The 23,647-nt window shown below is 43.8% G+C and overlaps 1 protein-coding gene across 1 annotated transcript; it reads left to right on the top strand.

The window, feature by feature from the left end:
• Positions 1-17,656: 17,656 nt before the first annotated feature.
• On the top strand, positions 17,657-19,267 carry LOC100283627 (uncharacterized). Its single transcript, NM_001156528.2, has 4 exons — positions 17,657-17,884; positions 18,002-18,091; positions 18,289-18,376; positions 18,559-19,267. The coding sequence occupies exons 1-4, from the start codon at positions 17,771-17,773 to the stop codon at positions 18,984-18,986; spliced, it is 720 nt and encodes a 239-aa protein (NP_001150000.1). The 5' UTR covers positions 17,657-17,770; the 3' UTR covers positions 18,987-19,267.
• Positions 19,268-23,647: the final 4,380 nt, after the last annotated feature.

The following is a 23,647-nucleotide window of genomic DNA, read 5'->3' as shown; positions in this document are numbered from 1 at the left end:
TTTTCTGAAGCTAGTGGAACTTTGTAAAGGCCTCGTAGTGTTACCCTGCCTCGCCTCCTCGGTAGAGGTGTATGGGAAGTCGCGATCCCTTGGCAGATGGGTAACATGACTTGTGGGTAAAGGGTACAACCTCTGCAGAGTGTAAAACTGGTATACTAGCCGAGCTCACGGTCATGAGCAGCTCAGGACTCTCTGATGGTTAATTTATGGAACTAAATTCAATTTGTCATATGCATTACATCGTAGGTGATGTTGTTACTTTTGTTCTACTAATTAATTGGGTTGGTATTTACTTATACTTAGTAATTGCTAATAAAATTTTGACCAACTTTAAAAGCAATGTTCCGCTCTAACCATCCTCTTTGGTAAGCCTTACACTTCACGTGAGCTCCCATCTTTGGCGAGTTCATGCACATTATTCCCCACAACTTGTTGAGCGATGAACGTATGTGAGCTCACTCTTGCTGTCTCACACCCCCCCACAGGTCAAGAACAGGTACCACAGGATGAGGCGCATGGAGGATGCTGTGACGAGTTCGTGAGAGGTCTAGGTCGTCGTCTCCCAGTCAATTTTGGGTTGCTGGACCGTTGTCTCCTTATATGTAATTATTTATTTTGTATAGAACTCCTATTATATAGTAAAGTTGAGACATTCGATCCTGTGCCATGATTCATCATATGTGTGAGACTTGGTCCCAGCACACCTGGTGATTATGTTCGCGCCCGGGTCTTGGTGCCCTAAAACCCGGGTGTGACAGATCCCCATTGAACCTTCATTTCAGCACAAGTTGTATTTCAGGTGCTTTTCCATTAGTGGACGAAGTTGACCTTCGACTGAAGGAACATATAAAGAAGCTTTGCCTATATGGGCAAAAGGCAAAGCTGCAAACCAAAGTTGATACCTTCGAAAAGGAGAAAGTTTCGGATGCCAGCTAGCGGAGAAGCTCTCATATGACGAAGGTCAAGACCTACATAGCATCGGAGAAAAGAGAAAATACAATACTAGTTTGATGTCACTTGTAAACAATGAGTGTAAAGCCTTGAGGGGCATGATTGTAATTTTATACTAAGGCGGTTCATCTTCCTTATAAATAGGTTAACAGTGGCTTGCATAAGGTACCTTTTTTAAGGGCTATAGCTTTGTGCTGCTTAGCCTACAAAGAACCTACGTGTCATCCTGTGTCCAGGAGCCAAATGTATGCTTGTAGACTCATTTATTAGGAGAGATGGAATAAAATGCTAAGGCATATGAGATGAGTTTAATGTGAAGTTATACTTTATCACTTTCATATTATTCATTATGATTCTCTCTAAAAACCTTCGTCCCACGTTCTTACACTTCGGAGAAGTGTTAAGTAAAGAGGACAAAGGTCTTCATATCTAACTTGTGTTGCCTTGGTTTTTTATACCTTTAGGGGAATTAAAATCAAGTACCAACATTGGCGCCCACCTTAGGTGATCTCACGACCACAGCTCACACCATGGCACTGAAGAAGGCAATAACAACTGGCTCCGTCCTGGGGACCTTGGACACCAACCAATGGGACGAAGATCTCCTCAGGGAGGCAAGAAACCAAAAGATGAAGCTCTCCATCAGCCTAGAACCACAAGACCAAGCGCTTAACCAAGAGATCAACAATCTTGAAGGAATCCACCAACAATTGGAGAAGCGCAGAGAGAAGGTGCTTCGTCTTTATGAGCTTCAGAAAAAGATTGACGAAGCAACTAAACAAATGCACAACATTGAAGCGCAGGACCAGAACAACTACAGGGACCAAAATTACAAGGACTTCAACCAAGAGAATCTTCGTCATGCACTAGTCAACTTCCAAGATTTCCTCTATGACGAAGCATCCCCACTAACACCAGAGCTACAGGTGACACCCGGGCCACCACTATATAGACCCCTACATTGCCAATGTATGATGGACTAACCGATCCAAAGCAATTCCTTATGAATTACGAAGGTACCATATCTTCGTATGGTGGTAATTCAGTAGTCATGGCGAAGTCCTTCGTCATGGCAGTTAGGAATGTGGCTCAGACCTGGCACTCGTCGCTTCGACCAAGAACTGTAAATTCATGCCAAAAGTTGAAGGAGATGTTCCTCACCAGCTTCCATTCAAAGCTAGTCACTGCACATGCTTTGTTCTAGTGTACCTAGGACATAGATGAGTACCTCCATTCATTCATCCAAAGATTTATTCGTCTTTTAACCCAGGCACCAGCAGTCTAGGACGACATTGTCATCGAGGCCATGGTCAAAGGGCTTAGACTAGGGCCAGTAGCCCAATACTTTGCAAGAAAACCTCCACACTCTCTTGAGAGATTATTGTAGAAGATGGACCAATACATAAGGGTCGACAATGAATTCTGCCAGATAAGGGAGGAGCTACACAGATATACCGAAGCAGCCATGGGCTTCGAGGGAAGGTTCCACCCTAGGCATGTTTGAAGCATTCACAATCCGATGCAAGCTCCCAACAGCAAGCAATTTCTTAGAAGCAACCTTCGCGCGACACATTTTGTCCACCTGCTCCAAGAGGTGGAAGGGGAGGCCAAAGTTTTGGTGGTAGATTCAATGCACCTCTAAGGAAACCATTCTGCTTGTTTTGTGACGAGGACAAAGGCCACACCACAAAACATGTCATCATACTATCAACAAGTAGAAGGAACTTGCTTCATCAACCACGCAGCTAGTCCCAGTCAAAAGAGGTGTTTATGCATCTTCGTACTATTCACTTTATATCCCACATTATGTCCAGCCTCAGTTACAGGAGCCAAGGCTAAGTTTACCTTCAGCCTCAAACGCCTCAAGCAATCCAGTAATGAGTGCATGGTCACCATCTGCTTCCTTCGTCCTAGGACCACCTCCCTATGACCAAGCGCCTGCTGGTCAACCCAAGTTCCCAATGCAAGATTTGCAGCAAAGGGACAAAAGGGAGGGATCCGAAAATCGTACTGTAAATAGTATGGTCCCGGAGACAAAGCATATATACTAAAGACCCCAAGTGGCTAGGTAAGTAAACCCGAAGCTATCAAGAAGACATTAATATCTGCCTATGTTTACTTTCATAGACTTTTAATTTTCTACATCATGCAAATCAATGTAATAATGACATGGCACCTTTGAGTGCAATGACAAAAGTGTTGCAACCAAAGCTTCGGGTAAGCAAGCGTGAAAAGCTCTGAAGTCGTTTCTAAGGAAATGCAGAGCTACGATTTATTCACCTAAGTAATGGTGAAAAAGCTTCAAATTCGTTCCTAAGGAAATACAGAGCTACGATTCATTCACCTAAGTAATGGTAAAAAATCTCTGAAGTCGTTTGTTGGGGGGCCTTCGTCCTCCGAAGGTCCTCAAAAACGTAATTTAACAACGTCTTTCAAGTATGGCTTATGGACAGGTACCTTCGGACTCAGGATAAAAGCATACACTACGGGAGGAGCATGGTCATGACGAAGGTTGCCGCTGCTCCGAAGCCACGCTTAAGGGAGCTTCGGCTCAATCGCAGAAAAGGGAACCGACTTAAAGGGGAAAGAGTTGTTTAGTCCTTATAGATTTATCTACAAGTCAATAATAAATGTAAAGGGCATGACTGTAATTTCTCACAGGCTGCATCATGTGCCTATAAATAGATGAACAGACTTGTACTCGCTTTTGCGTCACACTTGTACTTTCTAGCCTTCTATCAAGTTGAAGGTACCTTTTGTAATTCAATATTGTTCTTATATTTCCATGATTATATAATGAAGAATGAATAATATGATATAATTATTTGTGTTGTTTCTCATTTGTCATATGTTTCTTCTTATATTTTAACATATACTGCAATGATGTAGGTATGCCCTTCATGACCTTCGTCTGAAGATCATTATATCCTAAGGGAAATTATGTTTTGACAGACGAAGGGCATTAACATTTAACATTTTGTGTTGCCTTGTTCTTAACTCATAACATTTGAGAACAAGTCCCCAACATTGGCGCCCACCTCCGGTGAACCCTTTTTCGACCACCTTCGGCAAGCACTGACCTTCGTCATGCCGCCGAAGAAAGCTTCAGCGCCAGGGGTTGCTACACTACAGCCACTGGACCCAAATCAAGAGACCCTCTCTCTCTCTGAGAAGCCTGAAGCCAGAAGAGGAAGGCCTCTAGTCCAACACTCCAGGAAGAAGAATTGGATCAAGAAATCAGAAATATGGAAATAATCCATCAGCAAGTACAAAGGAAGAAGGAGAAGATGGCCCGACTGGCTGATCTTCAAAAGCATATCGACGAAGCCATTGAAGAAGTACGCCATCTTGCTCAAGACAAACAAGATCGAAGGCCCCAACACAGGGAGCTTCATCAAGAAGGCTTGTTCAACGAGGATGGATGGTATGATGATTTCAATAATGATACCTTTACCTTTGATGATGCTTCTCCCTTGGCAGTAGAACTGCAGGCTATCCCATGGCCCCCATCATACAAGCCACCTCAGCTCCCCATGTATGATGGGCATTCAGACCCGAAGCAGTTTTTTGATGAGTTATGAAGCAACTATATCTTCATATGGAGGCAATGCAGCCGTCATGGCCAAATCCTTCGTCATGGCAGTTCGGAATGTGGCTCAAACATGGTATTCTTCTCTTTGGCCAGGGACTATTACTTCCTAGCAGAAACTCAAGGATATGCTAGTGATAAGTTTCCAAGGCTTTCAGACGAAGCCAGTCACAGCTCAAGCCCTGTTTCAGTGCACGCAAGACCATGAGGAGTATCTCCAAGCATATGTCCGATGGTTCTTGCGTCTGAGAGCACAAGCACCTACAGTGCCTAATGAAATTGTCATTGAGGCCATGATTAAGGGGCTTCGTCCAGGACCTACTGCCCAGTACTTCGCTAGAAAGCCTCCACAGACTCTGGAGAAGCTGCTTCAAAAGATGGATGAGTACATTAGGGCTGACAATGACTTCCGCCAAAGAAGGGAGGAATCTTACAGGTTCTCTGAGATGACCAGGGGCTTCGGAGGAAGAATCCACCTGAGGCATGTCCGGTCAATTCACAACTCCACTCAGAGTGATGACAGAGGAAGTCCGCTGCAGAGGCCGTAGTATACTTCACAATCTTTGGGGCAACAACAAAGCTCTTTTAGGCCACCAGCTCCAAGAGGCAGAGGCGCCAGGGGCTTCGGAGGAAGATATAGGGACCAACCCAGAAAGATCTATTGCCTATTCTGTGGTGAATACAAAGGTCATACTACAAGAATGTGCCAAATCACCATCCAAAAGTAGAAGGAGATCGCAGAAGCCGAAGCCCGGTAAAGTCAACCAAAGCAGGTCCTACACACTGCTTCGTGCCACTCACCCTACATACCAGAATATGTGGGTAATCATCCTGCAGCTCTTTTGCTTCGGCTAGTCAGCCACAGGCTTCTTGGCCACAGCTTTCACCTCCACCGCCACTACAACCTGCCTATTCACGAGGTCAGCAACCAGAAGGGAGCCATCAGGCTCATCAGCAGCGAGATCTCAAGGAGGAATCCGAAGCTCGCACACTCAACAGTACTATGCCAGAATCAAAACACATCTATTAAGAGATATCCTACCTCTGAAGCATTTTTACATTCATTGTCATTTTCTTTTTAATAAGGAACAATCAATGTAAATATAGTCTTGTCATTTTTAATTTCTTGTAATAGCTTCGTTCTTGTCATAATGAAATATATCTTCCCCACAGACTCACGAAGCTCAAAAACTGCTGAAGCTCAAAAGTCGTTCCTAAGGGAATGCAGAGCTAAAAATCCCATTGCAAGTTTTACCGAAGCTACAAAAAGTCGTTCCTAAGGAGCACAGCGTAAGCCTGCCGAAGCTACAAAAAGTCATTCCAAAGGGAATGCAGAGCCAAATACCGTCGAAATATAAGGCGAAGCACGAAAAGTCAACGCGAATACCGCCGAAATAGAAGGCAAAGAAGTTCAAAAGACGTTCCTAAGGGGATGCAGAACTTACACCGAAAAATAAGCGGTGAAGCCGAAAAATAAACGGCAAAGAGATTTTGATGGTTCCTAAGGAGACACAGAGATTGTGTTTCAGCGTGGGTATGTGTCTTTGGCATTAGCATCATTCTTTGCATCATATCATCGCATCATATCGCATAGCATCACATCATACATCATATCACATCAATGAAATCAATTGGAAACGAAGCCGATCTTCGGAGAATGCTTTACAAAAAATGAAAAGATGCCAAGGCACAAAGTAAGCTGAGAATTACAGCTTCATCAGTTCTGATGTGGAAAGAGGGATCTATTGTTTACGAAGCATTGATGATTTTACAAAGTGTGGATGATTCTTACGAGGCATAAAAACTCTTCTTTACGAAACATGAAAAGAAGGGAAGGTGTTTTTTCGCCGAAGGCTCAAAAACGTATGTACATAAAGTTTCATGCATCGCAAAGAACTGAATTACAAACAATTTACATATTACATTGAAAAATATAAACATCAAACATTACAGACTTAGTTCAGCAAATATTACATTAATATCCTAGAAATGTTTTTACAATAATTGCTATTCTTCTTTCAAAACTTTCTCTGCAACTTCGTTAAGCAGCTTGGTAACAACTTCATCGACAATAGCTTCAGCCATATTAATAATTTCTATCGCTTTCTTTGTCTCTGGGTCGGCCAGTGGGTCGAATAGCTCTGGGGGAGGAGATAGTTCAGCTGCGGTAGAAGACATCAATTAGTTCGAAGTCACGAAAATAAACAACAAAGCTAAAAGCCATTAAGTAATACCTATCCGTCTTTCGAGTTCCGCAGTTTTCTCAGCTTCTTTCGTTGCTTCTCGAGCGTCATGAATATCTTTTTGCTCTTATTCATTATTTCATGAGCCATCCCTCGGTCGCCATTTTCCCAGATATCAGTAAAAAAATTTCTGCCTATTGAACTCGCTTCGGCCGAGGGGTCCTTTGTATTGTCAACAGAGAAGGCAGCTTCGGCCTGGGCCAAGGTTTTAACATGTTCGCAACCTGCCTTCTCCAAAATAGCTATAACCCCCCTCGCACCAGAGAATGCGCAGACGTCCCCGTGGTCACTCAAAAATCTCCTCAAAAGCTTCAGCTTCACTACTGATCCACTCGATGACGCCCTCAGGGTCGCCCCGTATGAAGTTGTCTTCGTTTGAGTAGGCGCCCACGTTGGCGAAGCTAGTCTTTATCTTTTTCACATACTCCACAGATTTTTCAAAGCACCTTTCTTTGGATGCGCGAAGCTCTGTAACTATTTTTTCAAAATAATTTTTCCAGTATTCGCTGGCATCTCGATCAGCTTCGGCAACAGCGCATTTTAATTTGGCCTCAGCTAATTGTTTCCGAAGGTCTTCAATTTCACTCTTTTGGGCCTCAGCTTGAGCTTTGGAACTAGCTTCGTCTTCTTTTATTTTGCTCACCAATAAAATTAATATTTTATCCTTTTCAAGGCCTTTGTTCATTAGTTCAATTACTTCCGAACGAAGGTTGTTTAGAGCCACTGTGTACCCTTCATCTTTAATGTTTTTCTGTGCCCTAAGGGCATTACTAAAGATCAAGCCCTGCAAGAGAAGTACAATATTAAGCATAAACAAATAATTCATTTCCAAATACAAAAATTGATTTTCATACCTTTATGCTATTATATGCTAAACTGTCAGCTAATTCATCCTTCGACAATACTGAGAGGCCATCTTCTAACTTCGGGAATCCGAAGCTTCTTCCTATCTCTCGGCTGACGGATATCTCTTTGTTATCCGGGAGACAATATAAAAAATCTTCTTCTCCGCTGCCATTAAACACCAGTGCCCCCTTCGGATATTTCAGTTTTTGGGCATAATGGTGAGCTTCTCGTTTTCTTCCGAAGAAAGCATCTTTCCCGAAGCATGGCGGATGATATAATCAATGCTCTCTTCCAAAGCTTCGGGAGCAGGAGTAGAAACCTTTTCAGGCAAAGTTTGCTCTGAGGCTTTTTCTTCTGTTGCTTTCTCTTCAATTTCTGAAGGTTTTTCTTGGCAAGCTCTGAAGGCCCAGCTTCGGCACTAGCTTGGCTTACTGCAGCTTCAATTTCGGCCAGCTTCGTTTTAGCTTCGGTTTGCATTTTTGAAGCCTCAGCAATTTTCCTTGAAGGAGTATAGCTTAAAGCCTTTACTGTCTCTAGCACGTCTAGGACATTTGCCATCCTTCTTCTTTTCAGAGTTGCCGTAAGACCTTTTTGTGCCTTCGGCACTGTCACTTCCGCCGAAGGGCTTAAAATTTCTAACATTTTTGTTCCTTCAGTTTTTGGCTCTTCGGCCTTATCTCTACCAGTATTTGACTCAGCTTGCTCGGCTGAGGGCGCCTTCGGCATGATGGCCGGTTCTTCAGCCTTCTGCGTAGGAGGAATGAATTCCTTTGGTTCAGCAGCTAAAGAAGTCTCCCCGCCAAACTCAAGCACCACGGCCGGCTCAATATAATGTGGCCGTTTGGTAAGGACTTTCAACTTTTTGCTCTTCGGCGCAGGCTCATCTGGAGTGGTCGAAGCAGCAACTTTCCTCTTCTTTCCCCGTCCCCGCAGTGGGTAGCTGTAGTTGGGGTAAACAAAACCAATAGCATCAAAAACTCTATTCAATCCCTTTTTTCCTCGGCTCCCGAAGGATGTGGATAATGCATTATCTTCTGTTTTGGAATATGGCCCAAGCAATTCATCACTTATAGATTCGATACATTTCAGCCAGTCGTCATTTGGTTCATCAAATTTATCTCCATATCTGAAGGTGTATTTTAGTCGAACCAAGTCACCTTCGCTAGATTCGGTGACAGTCTCCGTCGGCATCTCCCAATCCTCTACAAGCGGCCATACTCTGAAAGCTATATGCTCTTGGATTAAATCTCTTGTACCAATGAAAAAATAGACAATACCAAAGGCCTTCTGGCATGCTTCGGCGGCTTCATTGATTTCAACCTTCGGCCTTCGAAGGCCGAAGCGGGACCAAATGGGGCGCATAAGAACCTCCTTAACATCCTCCCTCGCCACTAAGTCGTTCTTCACATAAAACCATTCTTCCATCCAATTCCCTAGCCACCTCTTTTGAAATGTTGGCACTGGGTAACTTGCGTTGGGACGGGCGATGAACCCGTAACAACCGAAGTTGTTGTGATATTGTTCCTTCCCCGTGGCCTTCATCTCATACATGAGTTCGTGCATGCTGCAGAAGCACTTTGCACTCGGTTCTAGCCCCTGACTCCTTACTGCCTAGACAAAAATCCCCATCCTTAATATAGCTTCGAGGGTAATCTGATGGAGGAAGATCTGATAAATTTTTAACACTTCGACCACAAACCTGCTCAGTGGGAACCGAAGCCCAGCTTTGAAGAAGCTTCGGAAAATCACAACTTCGTTCTCCTCAGGCGCAGGAACATTGTTGTCTTCGCCAGCCCTCACAACATACATGTCCCGAAAGTATATTCCCCTCATATTTTCAAGGTGACTTTGCTTGATGGTCGATTTTCCGAAAATTGCATGACTCGGCCTCTAGCGTCGATCCTCAGAGTCTTCGCCTCCACTCTCTGCATCATAACTGTCACTGTCACCAGTGTCTTCAGACAGGCCTTCCAGGATTTCCTTGGTAATCTTCTCTGTATTTGTCTTCGTCATTGACTCGATAAACCCAGCTATATAAGGATTAGCAGCCTTCTTCTGCTCAAAGAGCTTCTCCTCTTCAGTGAGCTTCGTCTCAGCAGCAACTTTCTTGTCTTGAGACATCTTTTCTTTGGAATTAACGAAAACGTGTCCTTAAAACCGAAGCTTAGAAAGTCTGAGAAACTAAGCAAGCGTTGGTGAGCAAGAGCTATAAAATTGAGCAAACAAAGCAAGTGGCACAAACAGTGTACCAAATCTGGTCAGGGTGAGTTCTTATTTATACGCTCGGCGCGCTCTAAATTGGAGGGTCCCACCTGTCATTGACTGTTGCTATTCTAGCAAAGGGAAGGTGTTTTTTCAGACCTTCGGCTTAAGGCCTTCGTCCATGTCGCAGTCTGAATTCGTTATCCTAAACAAATTAATACTGCGAGGGGCTACAGTTGGGGGGCCTTCGTCCTTCGAAGGTCCTCAAAATCGTAATTTAACAACGTCTTCCAAGTATGGCTTATGGACAGGTACCTTCGGACTCAGGATAAAAGCATACATGACGGGAGGAGCATGGTCATGATGAAGGTTGCCGCTGCTCCGAAGCCACGCTCAAGGGAGCTTCGGCTCAATCACAGAAAAGGGAACCGACTTAAAGGGGAAAGGGTTGTTTAGTCCTTATAGATTTATCTACAAGTCAATAATAAATGTAAAGGGCATGACTGTAATTTCTCACAGGCTGCGTCCTGTGCCTATAAATAGATGAACAGTACCCCTGTACTGTTCACGGGGGACTTGTACTCGCTTTTGCGTCACACTTGTACTTTCTAGCCTTCTATCAAGTCGAAGGTACCTTTTGTAATTCAATATTGTTCTTATCTTTCCATGATTATATAATGAAGAATGAATAATATGATATAATTATTTGTGTTGTTTCTCATATGTCATATGTTTCTTCTTCTATTTTAACATATACTGCAATGATGAAGGTATGCCCTTCATGACCTTCGTCTGAAGATCATTATATTCTAAGGGAAATAATGTTTTGACAGACGAAGGGCATTAACATTTAACATTTTGTGTTGCCTTGTTTTTAACTCATAGCATTTGAGAACAAGTCCCCAACATCGTTCCTAAGGGAATGTAGAGTTACGATTTATTCACCTAAGTAACGGTAAAAAAGCTCCAAAGTTGTTCCTAAGGGAATGCAGAGGTACAATTTATTCACCTATGTAACGGTAAAAAAGCTCCAAAGTCATTCCTAAAAGAATGCAGAGCTACGATTTATTCACATAAGTAATGGTGAAAAGGCTCTGAAGTCGTTTCCAAGGGAATGCGGAGCTACGATTCATTCACACCGACATAAATTTAGTTTACTTCGAAGTTGTCTCTATAAAGAAGCATTGCTATGTAATGTGTGGAAAGAAGGAAGGAGTTTTTTTGTCTTCGACTAAAAAACACGTGTTAAACAAAATTTTACACATCACGAAAGAAAGTATAGAAGCAAAAGTGAAGTAAGAAGTACGAATATATTACAAATCACTTGAAAAGTTTCAAAGCATTCAAACACTTCATACCAGAAAAATATTACAACAAAATATCATTGTTTTCACACCATTGCATCAATTTCCTTTGTTGCCCTGCATCACTTCATCATAGATTCGCTCACAAATTTTGAGGACAACATCATCTGCGGCTTTCTTTGTAGCCCTAGCACTACTGCTTCGGCTTCAATAGCAGCATCCTTAGCTTTGGCTTCGGTATGCTTTACTTCAATGATCACCTGTGAAGTAGAGACTTCTTAACAAAAGTTAGAAAACTATTGTCAAAACATCGATGCAATAAAAATATGGTAGAAGCGCAAAAAAGGGTAACTGCCTTCGGCTTTCTTGCCTTGAAGTTTCTGTCTAATATCTAGAGCTTTTTCAGCAGCTTGTCGAGCCTGCACAAAAGTTTGAAAGTCACAGTGTGTGTACGCCCCGCATAGGTAAGATGAAGGTAATGAAGTACAAATCTTCTCCCTTTTGTTTATAGATTCTTCGATACTAATTTCTTTCCCACCCTTCTTCCATATATCAGATAAGAAATTTTAAGACCACTCTAAAGCCTCGATGGTTGATCTATGGACGTGGTTAGCAGAAACTCTAAAGTCAAGGTCGGTGCAAATCTTCAGAAGATTGCACCTGGCTTTCAGCAAAACCGAAGTAGTGCTTCGGGCGTCTATCCATGCAAAATAGTCTTCTCATGCTGAGAGAATGCTTTTATAAGCACGAATTTCACTAAGCACCCAACGCATTAAGCCCTCCAAGTCACCATCCGAAAAATTCTTCTCTTTAGACGAAGCGCTGGCAGAGGAGAAGGCCTTTAATAACTCATTATAGCATTTGTTGCCGAGAGTGTAACAGTTTGCCGCCAGGATTCGATAGTTTCATTGAGTTGTCTCACATAATTCACGTCATCTTTGAGATCGTCTATTCTCACCTGAGCGGTGCTGAGGTCGATAGCTGTTTCGGCACATGCTTGACTTACCTTGTTTATTTCGGCTTCGAACTCCTTTTTTGTTCATTGCAAATCAGCTTCAAGAGATGCAATGCACTTGTCTTTTTAAGTAACAGAAGCTTCGAGATCTAATTTTTTGTTCTCGATTGTTTCCTTCAACTTGATTTTTTTCTTCAAACAAAGCCTAAACTTCGATTCGGCTCTGAACAAAATCTTTCTCTAAAATCTTAAAGGATCTTTCCTTTTGTTTGCAGTCAAACCGAAGTCCAGATACTTCGGACCTAAGCTTAACTATCTCTTCATGGACAGCCTCACCCTTGACATTTCTCTTGTTCTTCAAGGCCTTGCTTAGAAACAAACCCTGTGAGAAGTAAAAAAAAGAGAGATAACTAAAGTATTATATCAAGCTAATCCGAGGCTTAGAAGCAAAGCCAATAGAAAGTTACCTTCAGGTGCATGTTAGCCAAATAGTTAGAGAAATCTTTGGAAGACATAGTTGACAGCATGGCCTCTAACTTTGGAAAACAAATATTGTCCGCCATGTAGCAGCATGCTTCAATTTCCATGTCATCCTGGCAGTAATACAAGTAATCATATAGCCCTCCCCCAAAGATTGTAGCCCATGAAGGATACCCAACTTGTTCAGCAAAGCCAATAGCTTCGGCTAGATGCTTGGCACCTAGTGTTTTCCCAGACGCTTGATGAACCCTGTACTTTCGGCCACCAAGTCCTTGATCGAAGGGCCCTTCACCAAGGGGTGTGTCATCTTCAATGGCATTTTTAGCCTCTTCATTCCTTGCTGGCCCTTTGCCTTGTCTTCTGCTATTGCGGGTTTCGAAGAACCAATTTTCTCTTCAACCACCACAATTGTCAAAGGTGTCACCGCTATAGCTGCCAGATCAACCTTTGGACCTCTCGGTACGATCGCGACCACATTAGACAGTGCAATATCCTCTGCTGTAAGGATTGTACCAACAGTATCCTTTTCCTTAGACTCTCCTTTGTCAATATCAAAGAACAAGCTCATTACTGGAGCTATCTGTTCTTTATCCTCCTCCTCCTCACTCTCTGAAAGCGGCTTCAAGGGAACGACCTTTTGAGCTATCAGATCGATAGCATACTAAATCTTTGCTCCTTTGATTCATGTAGAAGGAATTTCCTCAGGCATAGCCGGCACTCAACTTCAGGTGTAGCCTGAAAAAACATTAACACAGTAAGTATAATACAACAAGCTTGTAAGCAATGAATAGATTTCAGAAAACCCTTTATACTAGAATCACCTCCGAAGCTATAGGAGTTGATTCATCATGTATCTTCGGAGCTTTACTTCGCTTCGTAGTCATTTTCCGCTTCCTCTTTTTAAATCCTGAACCATGTTGGGATAATCAGGATAGAAGAAACCAATAGCATCGAAAACACGGTTTTATCGGTGTCTTTTTCGAGCCACAAAGCCTGTTGCAAAGCTTCGATCTCTGGTTTACTATAGTTACAAAGTATTTGATTGCACTTCGCCTCAATAAAATCTAACCATCCGTCACTAGGCTCCCCAAACTCGTCTTCGATCTTATACTTGTAGCGAAGTCTGATCAACCTAGGCTCCACGTCTGAAGCATCTTTTTCAAACATGTTCGACATCTCCCATTTAGCTGCTAGTGGCCATGTTTTAAATGCTAAAAACTCCTGAATGAGATCCATTGTTCCAATGTGTGTACAAACAACATTGAACACAACTATAGCAGCCTGAGCTTCGAAGTTGATATAACATGTTGGGTTTTTTATATCCGAAACATGTGACAATAGGAGTCTAGATAATTCCTTTTATATCAGGCTGCTCATTCAAATTGTTCTTCATGTAAAACCACTCCCTCGCCCACTCGTTTGGCCATTTGCTTCGGTATGCAGGAGCTAGGAACATTGCACCCCTCCGATAAGCAAAGTTATAATAGCCGAAGTTGTTATGAAGGCCCTAGTAGCTTTCATCTGAAAATGTAATTCATGGATTTGGCTGAAGGTTTCACAGAAAGCTTCGGCATCAAGCCCAACACCCTAACTCCACATAGCCCAAATAAAGATTCCTAAACAGACTATGGCGTTCAGTGTAAGTTGGTGAAGGTATATGTTAAACCTTTCCAAAACTGCAACTACTGTCTTATGCAAAGGAAACCTAAGCTCAGCCTTTAGAAAACTTCGAAACACAACAACTTCGTCCTCTTTTAGCTTCGACACTAAATCATCACCTCCTAGCCGCACCCAATCAACATTGTCAATATAGCCAAAGCGATTAAGTACCTCAATGTGTCCTCCTTTGACCTTTGATTTACCGTAGTCCACATGGTTTGGCTTCGTAGGATGAAGGTGGTGCTATCCTCTTCAATATCAATGTCATCATTATCCTCGGACGAATTCACAGCGCTAGCTTTAGCCTAAGAAGCAGTATCCTCTACTGTTATAGCTAACTTCTCAACCTTCGTCTCTTGGATGCTTGATGAAGGTGCCAAGGGCACATCAGCACTAGGCTGCTTTCCTACCATTTTCTATCAAAAAGCATACCTTTCAGCTAGCTAAGGCATGTTTGGAGGTGGAAAAGCGATCGAAGTAAGCTTCAAAGGCAGAGCAGGCTTGAACAACAACACGAGTGAAAGAAGCAACTGTCTTAATAACATCGTCGGGTGTTGCTTCTTTTTATACCTATAGATTTTTGAACTTAACCGTTGTACTAACTAAGATCTGGGCCCTACCAGTTAAGGTGTTCATAACGAGCTTCGGGAAGGTGATTTTTGGACCTTCGGCACAAGGCCTCCCACTTTCTTCTATTTTGTTATCTAAGTTCGTTATGAATAGACAAACTCATTTCGCAAGGGGCTACTGTTTGGGGCCTATCATGCTGAAGGTCCCCATTTAACCTTTATTTTGGCACAAGTTGTGTTTCAGGTGCTTTTCTATTAGTGGACGAAGTTGACCTTCGGTCGAAGGAACATATAAAGAAGTTTCGCCTATATGCGCAAAAGACGAAGGTACGAACTGAAGTCGATACCTTCGGAAAAGGAGAAAAGTTTCAGATGCCAGCTAGCGGAGAAGCTCTCATATGACGAAGGTCAAGACCTATGCAGCAGCGAAGAAATGAGAAAATTACAATTCTACCCTGATCTTACTTGTAAATAATGAGGTTAAAGTCTTGAGGGGCACGATTATAATTTTATACTAAGGCGGTTCATCTTCCCTATAAATAGATGAACAGTGCCCTGCATAAGGTGCATAAGGTACTTTTTTAAGGGCCATAGCGTCATGTTGCTTAGACTACGAAGAACATTCGTGTCATCCTGTGTCTAGGAGCGGAAGGTATGCTTGTAGACTCATTTACCAGGAGAGATAGAATAAATTGCTAAGGCATATGAGATGAGTTTAATGTGGTTCTACTTTATCGCTTTCATATTATTTTATTATTTTCTCTCTAAAAAGTTTCGTCCCACGTTCTAATACTTCAGAGAAGTGTTAAGTCAAGAGGACGAAGATATTTACATCTAACTTGTGTTGCATTGGTTTTGATATTTTTAGGGAATTGAAATCAAGTATCAACATGGACGTTCACTACAGTTTGGAATAAGCATGGTATTGATTCGTCTTCTGATTCTGATAAGTTCTACCGTTGTTTGATTTGAGGTAAATTAAAAGCTTCTGCTAATTAGCTTGTCTTTTTTTTCGAAAAAACATTATACGCACACAAACGTATATGATCCCCTCTAAAAAACAATCATAAGAAAAATAGTGTTGCTAAATTCTATCTTTATAGGCACCTCTGAGGAACTACAACACATTATCGTTAAATATTCTGTACCAAAATAGAAGTAATTTTAGCATTTTAATAAATTCATTCAAAAATTGATGTATGTGTTTTATGTATGTCTAGATTCAATTCTCATTCGCTTGAATATAGACATAAAAATGAAGACCTAAAATGACTACTAATTTTGGTACAGATGGAGTATAAAATTTAAAAGGAAAACCATATCCGTGTCAACTAGCAAGTGGGTGCTTTAAATTCGAGAGTAAGCATGTTTATTTGACCTTAAGAAACCTAACAAGGTGAGCTACATTTAGTTTGCCGTTCGGATCTTCACATTTTGTAAATGACAAAGCTCAAATTTACACGCACGCGCTTGTTGAGAAGGAATCCCGGAACAAGCCGAGCACACCTCCCTGTAGTTCAGATCGTGGTTGTCTACATTACTTGTGTTGCGAACTTGCCATGGAGGCGAGGATTTTTGTGCTATATGAAACTGGGGGAACACGGCAGCTGCGCGCCACGCTGGCCATGCCAGCAAGGCCACGTGGTCGGCGGTCTCCCGCTGGACGGGCCCTTCCACCCCACCCCTACGGCCCTACCCGGACAGTCCACACGACCGTTGCCTCTGGCTCTATACCTGACAGGAGCCGCGCAGCTTGGAGCACCGCTCCTCGACCCGTCGCCTGTCACCGGCGCGTGGGTCCAAAACCGGTGGGGGCCCTGCTGCCGGTGCCGTATAGATCTACGCCAGCGCGCCTGGGCCGCTCGCGCGTATCTCGCGTCAATCCTGGGACACCGTGGCGTGGGCCCAACGTGGTCACGCCGACTGGCGACTGGCAGCGCGGCGCCAGCGGTGCCTGCCCCTGGGCCACGTGCCTGCCCCTGCTGTTTGCTCCTATTCACGCCCCTGCCACTCGGTCGTCCTCTTGCCTCTCCGGCCCTGTTTGGCCGTCTCTCTGGATGGAGTCTAGTGGAGAGAGAGAGGCTGGCTCGTGCTCGTGCATGCAGAGGCAGAAGAAGGGGAGAGAATCTCTTGTTTTCGCTTTTATAACTTGATAAAGATCATTATGGATGGCATTGCTGGCTAGGTTACTTATACTTAGAGATGGCCAAACGGGCCGCCCGGCCCGGCCCGGCCCGGGCCCGGTGAAGCCCGGCCAAAAACCGGGCCGGGCCTGCTGTGCCATCGTGCTCAAGTTTCTGTCCAAGCCCGGCCCGCAGCGGGCCTAAACGGGCCGGGCCGGCCCGTTTAGCACGAAAAAAACGGGCCGAAAACGTGCTAAAAGGGCCGGTAAGCACGTTTTAGTGTAAAAAAACCGGGCTTAACGGGCTTAGAGGTAAACGGGCCGTGCCGGGCTAGCCCGCCGTGCCTAGTTTCCTGTCCAAGCCCGCCCGCTTATTCTACCGTGCCGGGTTCGGACCGGGCCTAAAAACCGGGCTTCGTGCCGGGCTTACGGGCCTCGTGCTTTTTGGCCATCTATACTTATACTAAACCAGAAGCTATGCGGTAGTCTGTTATTTGACGGCCATGATGCATGGACAATTTGGTAATCTTAGAGCTAGGTATGCACAGTTTTTCGTTATCAATCAGGCTAACCTCTCTGCTGTGCTGTGCTGGCGCCGTCGTTCGGCATCCGCCCAGCCCCAATTATTAGCGCAGCGCAGGCAGCGGTGGCATTCCCGCAAATCCCTCGCGACGCCGGAGGTCTTGTGGGTGCGCAGCGAGCCCTATAAACTTGGGGCGGCGTAACCTGCCCGTCATTTACACTGCCATGCCACAGCCACAGCATCACGTCCACTCATTAGCAAGGTAGCCCGTGCTGCACCTGCCTGCCAGCCGCAGCTGTCCTGCCTTTGCCTTCCCATAGCATAGCCATGGACATTTGGAAGTCCAAGGTGTTGCCCAAGATCAAGCTCGTCTTCGTCAAGAGCGCCGGCAAGAAGGCCGCCGCCGCCGCCGAGCTCGTCAAGTCCTTCGACGAGTCCAAGGTCAGTCCCGCCACGCATTTGGGTCAAGCTCCTCACTCCGCGCGCGAGGTGGTGGATTATGGCGTATTATCGATTGATCCGTGGTCGTTGCCTGTTGTGCTTCTTGTGCATATACAGGAGGGGATCGATGGCGAGTTCCAGGAGAAGAAGGCTGATCTCCAGCCCAAGGTCGTCGAGATCTACGAGTCTGCCCCTGCACCACTCAAGGTACGAACGTTAGTGCTAATCATGTGTGTACGTACGAGTGCTATGTCATTATACAGTACATCTTCGACATACGTACGGCATTTCGTACTGCGTACGTACGCGTGTCAGATCAGTGATCTAGCTAGCTAGCTGCAGCTGCAGGCATCAACATAGTAAGGGACTGAAAAAAATGCTTCGTGTACGTGTGTGTACGGCAGGTCCTGATCAAGGAGAGGAGCAAGGTGTCCGGGATCAAGAAGAACTCCGCCGCAATCACCAAGTTCTTCGAGGAGCTGGCCAAGATCGGTGAGTAGATCGATGTAGTACTAGGCCACACAGTGACAGTGCCAGACAGACAGCAAATTAATAAATACACATTCGCATATCTCATCAATGAACAGTAAGTAGTTGCTACTAGCTCGATCCTATCTGTGTACTGTGCTGATGACGAGGGGCGCCACGCCACGCGCGCGTGATCTTCTGAGCAGAATTCCCTGGAGCCAAGCAAGTGAGCGACGGCATCTCCAAGGCCGGCCCGGCCCTGCTGTCCGGCCCCATCTTCGCCACGTTCGAGAAGGTCTCCACGCTGCTCCCTGTCGTCGCTGCCGAGGAGCCGGCCAAGGAGGCCCCGGCCCCGCCCGCCACTGAGGAGGCAGCCACGAAGGAAGCGCCTGTTGACGAGAAGAAAGAGGAAGCCCCCGCCCCCGCCGCCGCCGTCGAGAAGAAGGAAGAGACCCAAGAAGAGGAGAAGAAAGAAGACACCCCTGCACCGCCCGCCGCCGAGACTGCTCCTCCTGCTGATGCAGCAGCTGCTACAGAGCAGCCCGCTGCGGAGGCCGCGGCAGAAGCTGAGGCTCCACCTGCACCTGCCGTGGCGGAGCCGGCCAAGGCCGAGGAGGAGACACCCAAGGCCTAGCTAGCTAGGGTTCAGCAGGTTCATCTTCTTGCGCTTGCTGCCCCTAGCTAGCTAGCTGGTGTACCGTGCTCTTTAATCACGTCACCATCCATATTGTTGTTGCATATATATGCACACAATGTTTTTGTTGCTCCAGATGTTATTGCTGTGCAAACCCGTGTTAGATATTTATGTATGTATATGTAAGCCTATATTATTTTTTTTGCCACTACGTATTCATATGCAGTGTGAGGAGGTATGTATATTATTGCCAGTTTTGGTTCAACTCAATCATTCTTTAATTTGGTTCACTCATGATTGATCACTACCTCTCTACATCACGAAATTAAATCTCAGGCCATTGACGAGTACGTAGGCCCCGTTTTGTAAGGCTCCGGCTCCAAAGATGGCTCTGGCTCTAGCTTTTAAACAGCTCCTTAATAGGAGCCAATGTATTTCTTTGTAAATCGTTTAATAAAATGGCTCCTTCAGAAATTTTCCTACTTCTTACTTGCTGCATTCAACAAAAATGCTATTTTCTGCATTCAGCAAACTGCTTGCCGTTTGGGAGTGCTCTTGGGCGGCTCCGGCGAGCCCTCCCAAACGCGGCTGTAATGGTTAGATTTACGTTTCAGTAATTCCATATGTGTGTATATATATTTTTTATGACCTATATATATGTTTAGAAAAAATGTACTATAAAATACTACTACTTATTACTCCCTCCGTTTCTTTTTATTTGTCGCTGGATAGTGCAATTTTACACTATCCAGCGACAAATAAAAAGAAACGGAGGGAGGGAGTAATTAGCAGAGTAATTGTAAGTAGTACGTCCTCGGCTCGGCTCCGACCTCCGAGTGTGAGATCGATGGGGTCTACCGCTCACGTGCTTGGTGTGTTGTTTTCGGGCCATAACTGGTTTGCTGTTGTACCGTTTGTGCGGTACTGAGCCCCGTGTGCCAGTTTAGCGAGGCCCACTGTTGCAGTGCATCTGCATGTGCCGCATTGGATTCCTGCTACCAGCTGTGCAATGGATCTTGCTGTCCGCCTCCGGCCCAAAGTTGCGAGTGAAAATGTATATATGCCGAGGAAAAGATTGGAAAGACAGATCATACATGATCTATAATTCCGTGTAGTTTACTCACTCTGTCCTCAAATATGCCCCTCCGTTCTATTTTATTGTTCGTTTTAGCTCTAATTTTTTATGTCCATATTCAAAGATGATAATGAGTTTAGACACGTATCCAAAACATATATATCAATTATTGTATGAATATAATAAAAGCTTAAAACGAATTGAGGCCGCTCAAACTATTTTTTAATAAAAATATATATAAACTCAAGGCACATCTATAAATACTCATATCATAAAACAAATAAATAAAAAGATACATATTAAGGTATTATCTTAATAGTCCCACTAACCAACTTTTTTGCAATTTAGCCTTTTTTGGGTTTTATTTTTACAAATATGTACTTTGCAGTTTCATTTCAAAAACTGGACCCCTCGGTCGGCGCCATCATCATTGGCGCTTAGCTTATGCGTGTCGGCGCCAATTTTTTGGCGTGCATAGGTCAGAATTCGGCTCACGGTGGAACTGACGTTGCACGTATCTCGGTGCCGTAAATCTTGGCGCCGAGGTACGCGCCTATAAATATGCCCCTTTTGCCATCAGTTTTTGTGCTCATTTCTATTCTTCGAAGCGACAGACATCAACCTAAATTATTGACTTGGAGCCATTGTTACTCTGTATCAAAGTAAGTTCTCTCCTTTTTATAGGCTGTTATGTTATGTACGATTAATAGAGTAATATTTAGGTTTGGATATCATTTTTCAGAAGCATTTTTTATTATCATATTATCGATTTGTAGGATGTCTAGGCGCGATAAATCTGCTAAACAAAGGTAAGCGTTGTATTAAATTATATTTGTGAGTCTATGATTCTTATAGATCTTATCGAAATTTAGGAAGGGTCCTTTGACCGGAACTGCCTTCGACCCGCTGCCTTTGCCAACTGGTGTTCCAGTGCCTATGTGTTTTTGTGGTGATCCTTGCAAGGTTGATAAGTCTGAGGATCATGACACCTATCGACAGAGGTATTGGATGTGTGCTAACTATGCATTTGAGCCAACGATTGTTCAGCGCCGGATGAATTTAATGGCGAGAATAATCTTTTAATATGTTAACAATTTGAAGACTCGAAGTGGTGCATGTTTTCTTTGCCTACTAATAATTGCATATTTTGTAGACTCCTCCACCGCTTTGTGATTTTGAGCAGTGGATTGACACAGAAATCTCACAGAAAGACAAGAAGTGGTTGGAGAATTTTAAAAAGTGGGATGCAGAGGACAAAGAGAGGATAGAGAAAAGACGAGAGGAGATTGCGGCCGAGCAACAACGGGTAGACGAGCAGGAAATGAGGCGTGTTGCTGAATGCAGGGAGGAGAAGGAGAAGAAGCTTGAGCGTGCACGTCGTGCAAAGGACGCAATGGAGGGGAACTCTGATGCATTTCGCAATGGCAAATGGCCCCGTTGCACTCAGTAGTCTAGGTGCTTATTTGATGTCATGTAGTAATGAACTTCTTATTCTGTATTATTTACTGTCGAACAATGTTATTTGGTAATGAACTACTTATTATGGATTCAAATTGGACTTTAAAAGCAGTTGATGAAGACGACTTAAAGCAATTGATAAAGAAAATCAACACGCTTAAAGCAATTGATACAGAAGAGTTTTCTAGTAGTGCTCCCACATTCCAAATTGTGTGGACCCTTCTCCACAGTATCCTCACATTGTTGTTGTCTGCTATGGCTGTGGTGGAGAAGTTGGAGAATCAACATTCTTGCTGTGATAAGGGCAGCAACAATATGGATCTGAGCATACTTGTATCTGTGAACCACCTCCATTATTGTTGTCTCTGCCTTCCTCCTCATTTATGTTGCTTACTTCCCTCTCTAGATCAAATATCCTATTCTGTAGGTAGGATATGTATTCCGCATGAGGAAAAATCGGATGAGGGTTTACCCAACGAGTGAACCCATAATTCTCCTTGACCAATGAATGATGTATAAATGTTTATAGTTAGTTTCAATCAACAACAAAATCATATAGAACAAAAGATTAGAATTAATATTTAAATATGCATAAAGACATCTGAAGAAACGCCGGCCTCCATCAATCCCCCCTCGACGAACATCTGCACCAAGCAATCCTCACCATGCATGTACTTCGACCAATCTTCTCTCCTGTTATCGTAAGACCTAAGTCTAACCTCTTTGTTGAAATCTCTTTTACTTTGAACTGGAAAGTTAAAAACCGCCTCTTCAAAAAAATCTGGACCAAGAGGGCCATCGAAACATATTGGAGGTAACTTCCCTCCATCCTTTCGTCTCTCATTTCCCACACCCTTGCTCCTAGAAGACCCTGAAGACATTTGTATTGCACAATGAATCAAATGTACAAAGGATCATATATATATAGGCGAAAGAATATGTAGTGTAATGGATTCTGAAAAAGGTTATGTACAGGCTCTGAAAAGGCTACAAGTCACACTCTGAAAAGGCTATGTACAGGTTTCTGAAAAGGCTAGATGTAACAACGATAATGTAGGATATTAATGCTCCTGAAAAGGCTACGAAATGGATCTGAAAAGGCTAGATGTCATACTCATAATATAGGATATTGATGCTTCTGAAAAGTCTATGTAATAGCTCTGAAAAGGCTAGATGACATATTCACAGTTTTCACAAAAAATTGGCAGAGTTTTCCCTGTTTTATATCAATCCAACATATACACATACATAAGCATATAACATACAAGTGCATATAAGTTTAAAAAATTCCAAACAAGCTCATAAAAGTCCAAACAAGTGCATAATAGTCCATAGAGTTCATACAAGTCCATAAAAAGTCCATACAAGTTCGTAGAGGCCAAACAAATCCATTACAAGTCATGTCCAGTGCATACGCTGCATAACAACTCCATACAGTCCATACCAGCCCAAACCAAGTCAACGTCTCCTAGTCTTACCCTTGCCTAAAGCATTGGTGCCTGGAGTGTAATGTTGTGGAGAGAGGTGTTGCCTACGATGTTCTGGTTGTAACGGTTGTGTCGAAGGAGCCCCCTGAAGCTGTGAAGGTCCGATCTTGTCCTGATCGTAGTCCAAGAAAACGCCCAGTCCTGTGGACGACGTTGCTGTGTGGCTATACGACGGTACATTAACGTCCTGTGCAACATTGGTCCTGCAGCCACAGCGAGCAGCAGCTCCACGTAGGTGCCTAGATAAACGCTACACGCCAAAGACATATTAGTTTACAACATATCAAGGCTATAAATGTTGCAGGTAGGCTTACCTCCAAGAAGCTGCATGTTGTTGTCGCCCACAGTCAAAAGTTGTCGATCAATGTCACGTACCGAGCGTCTCAATGTGTTACCCTGTACAACACAATTTGCATCAAACATACACTTGATACATGTATAGTATTAAAATTGAGTAAAACCATTTTAAAACTTACCACTCGATCCAAGATGGGTGCCGCCTCCACTTGGGTTCCTAGTCTACTGGAATGGTTGTACTCCGTGTCTTCATCATCGGAAGAATCAATGTCGGCGTAGTCATCTGTTGTCCACTGCTGGCGAAGCTTACAACGAATCGCACCATGGTACCAAGCTTGGTACCG

Source organism: Zea mays, chromosome 5, assembly GCF_902167145.1.
Source record: "Zea mays cultivar B73 chromosome 5, Zm-B73-REFERENCE-NAM-5.0, whole genome shotgun sequence".
In the NCBI taxonomy this organism is placed as follows: domain Eukaryota; kingdom Viridiplantae; phylum Streptophyta; class Magnoliopsida; order Poales; family Poaceae; genus Zea; species Zea mays.
Note: the sequence above shows the minus strand (reverse complement) of the source record. Positions and strands in the feature narration are given on the sequence as shown.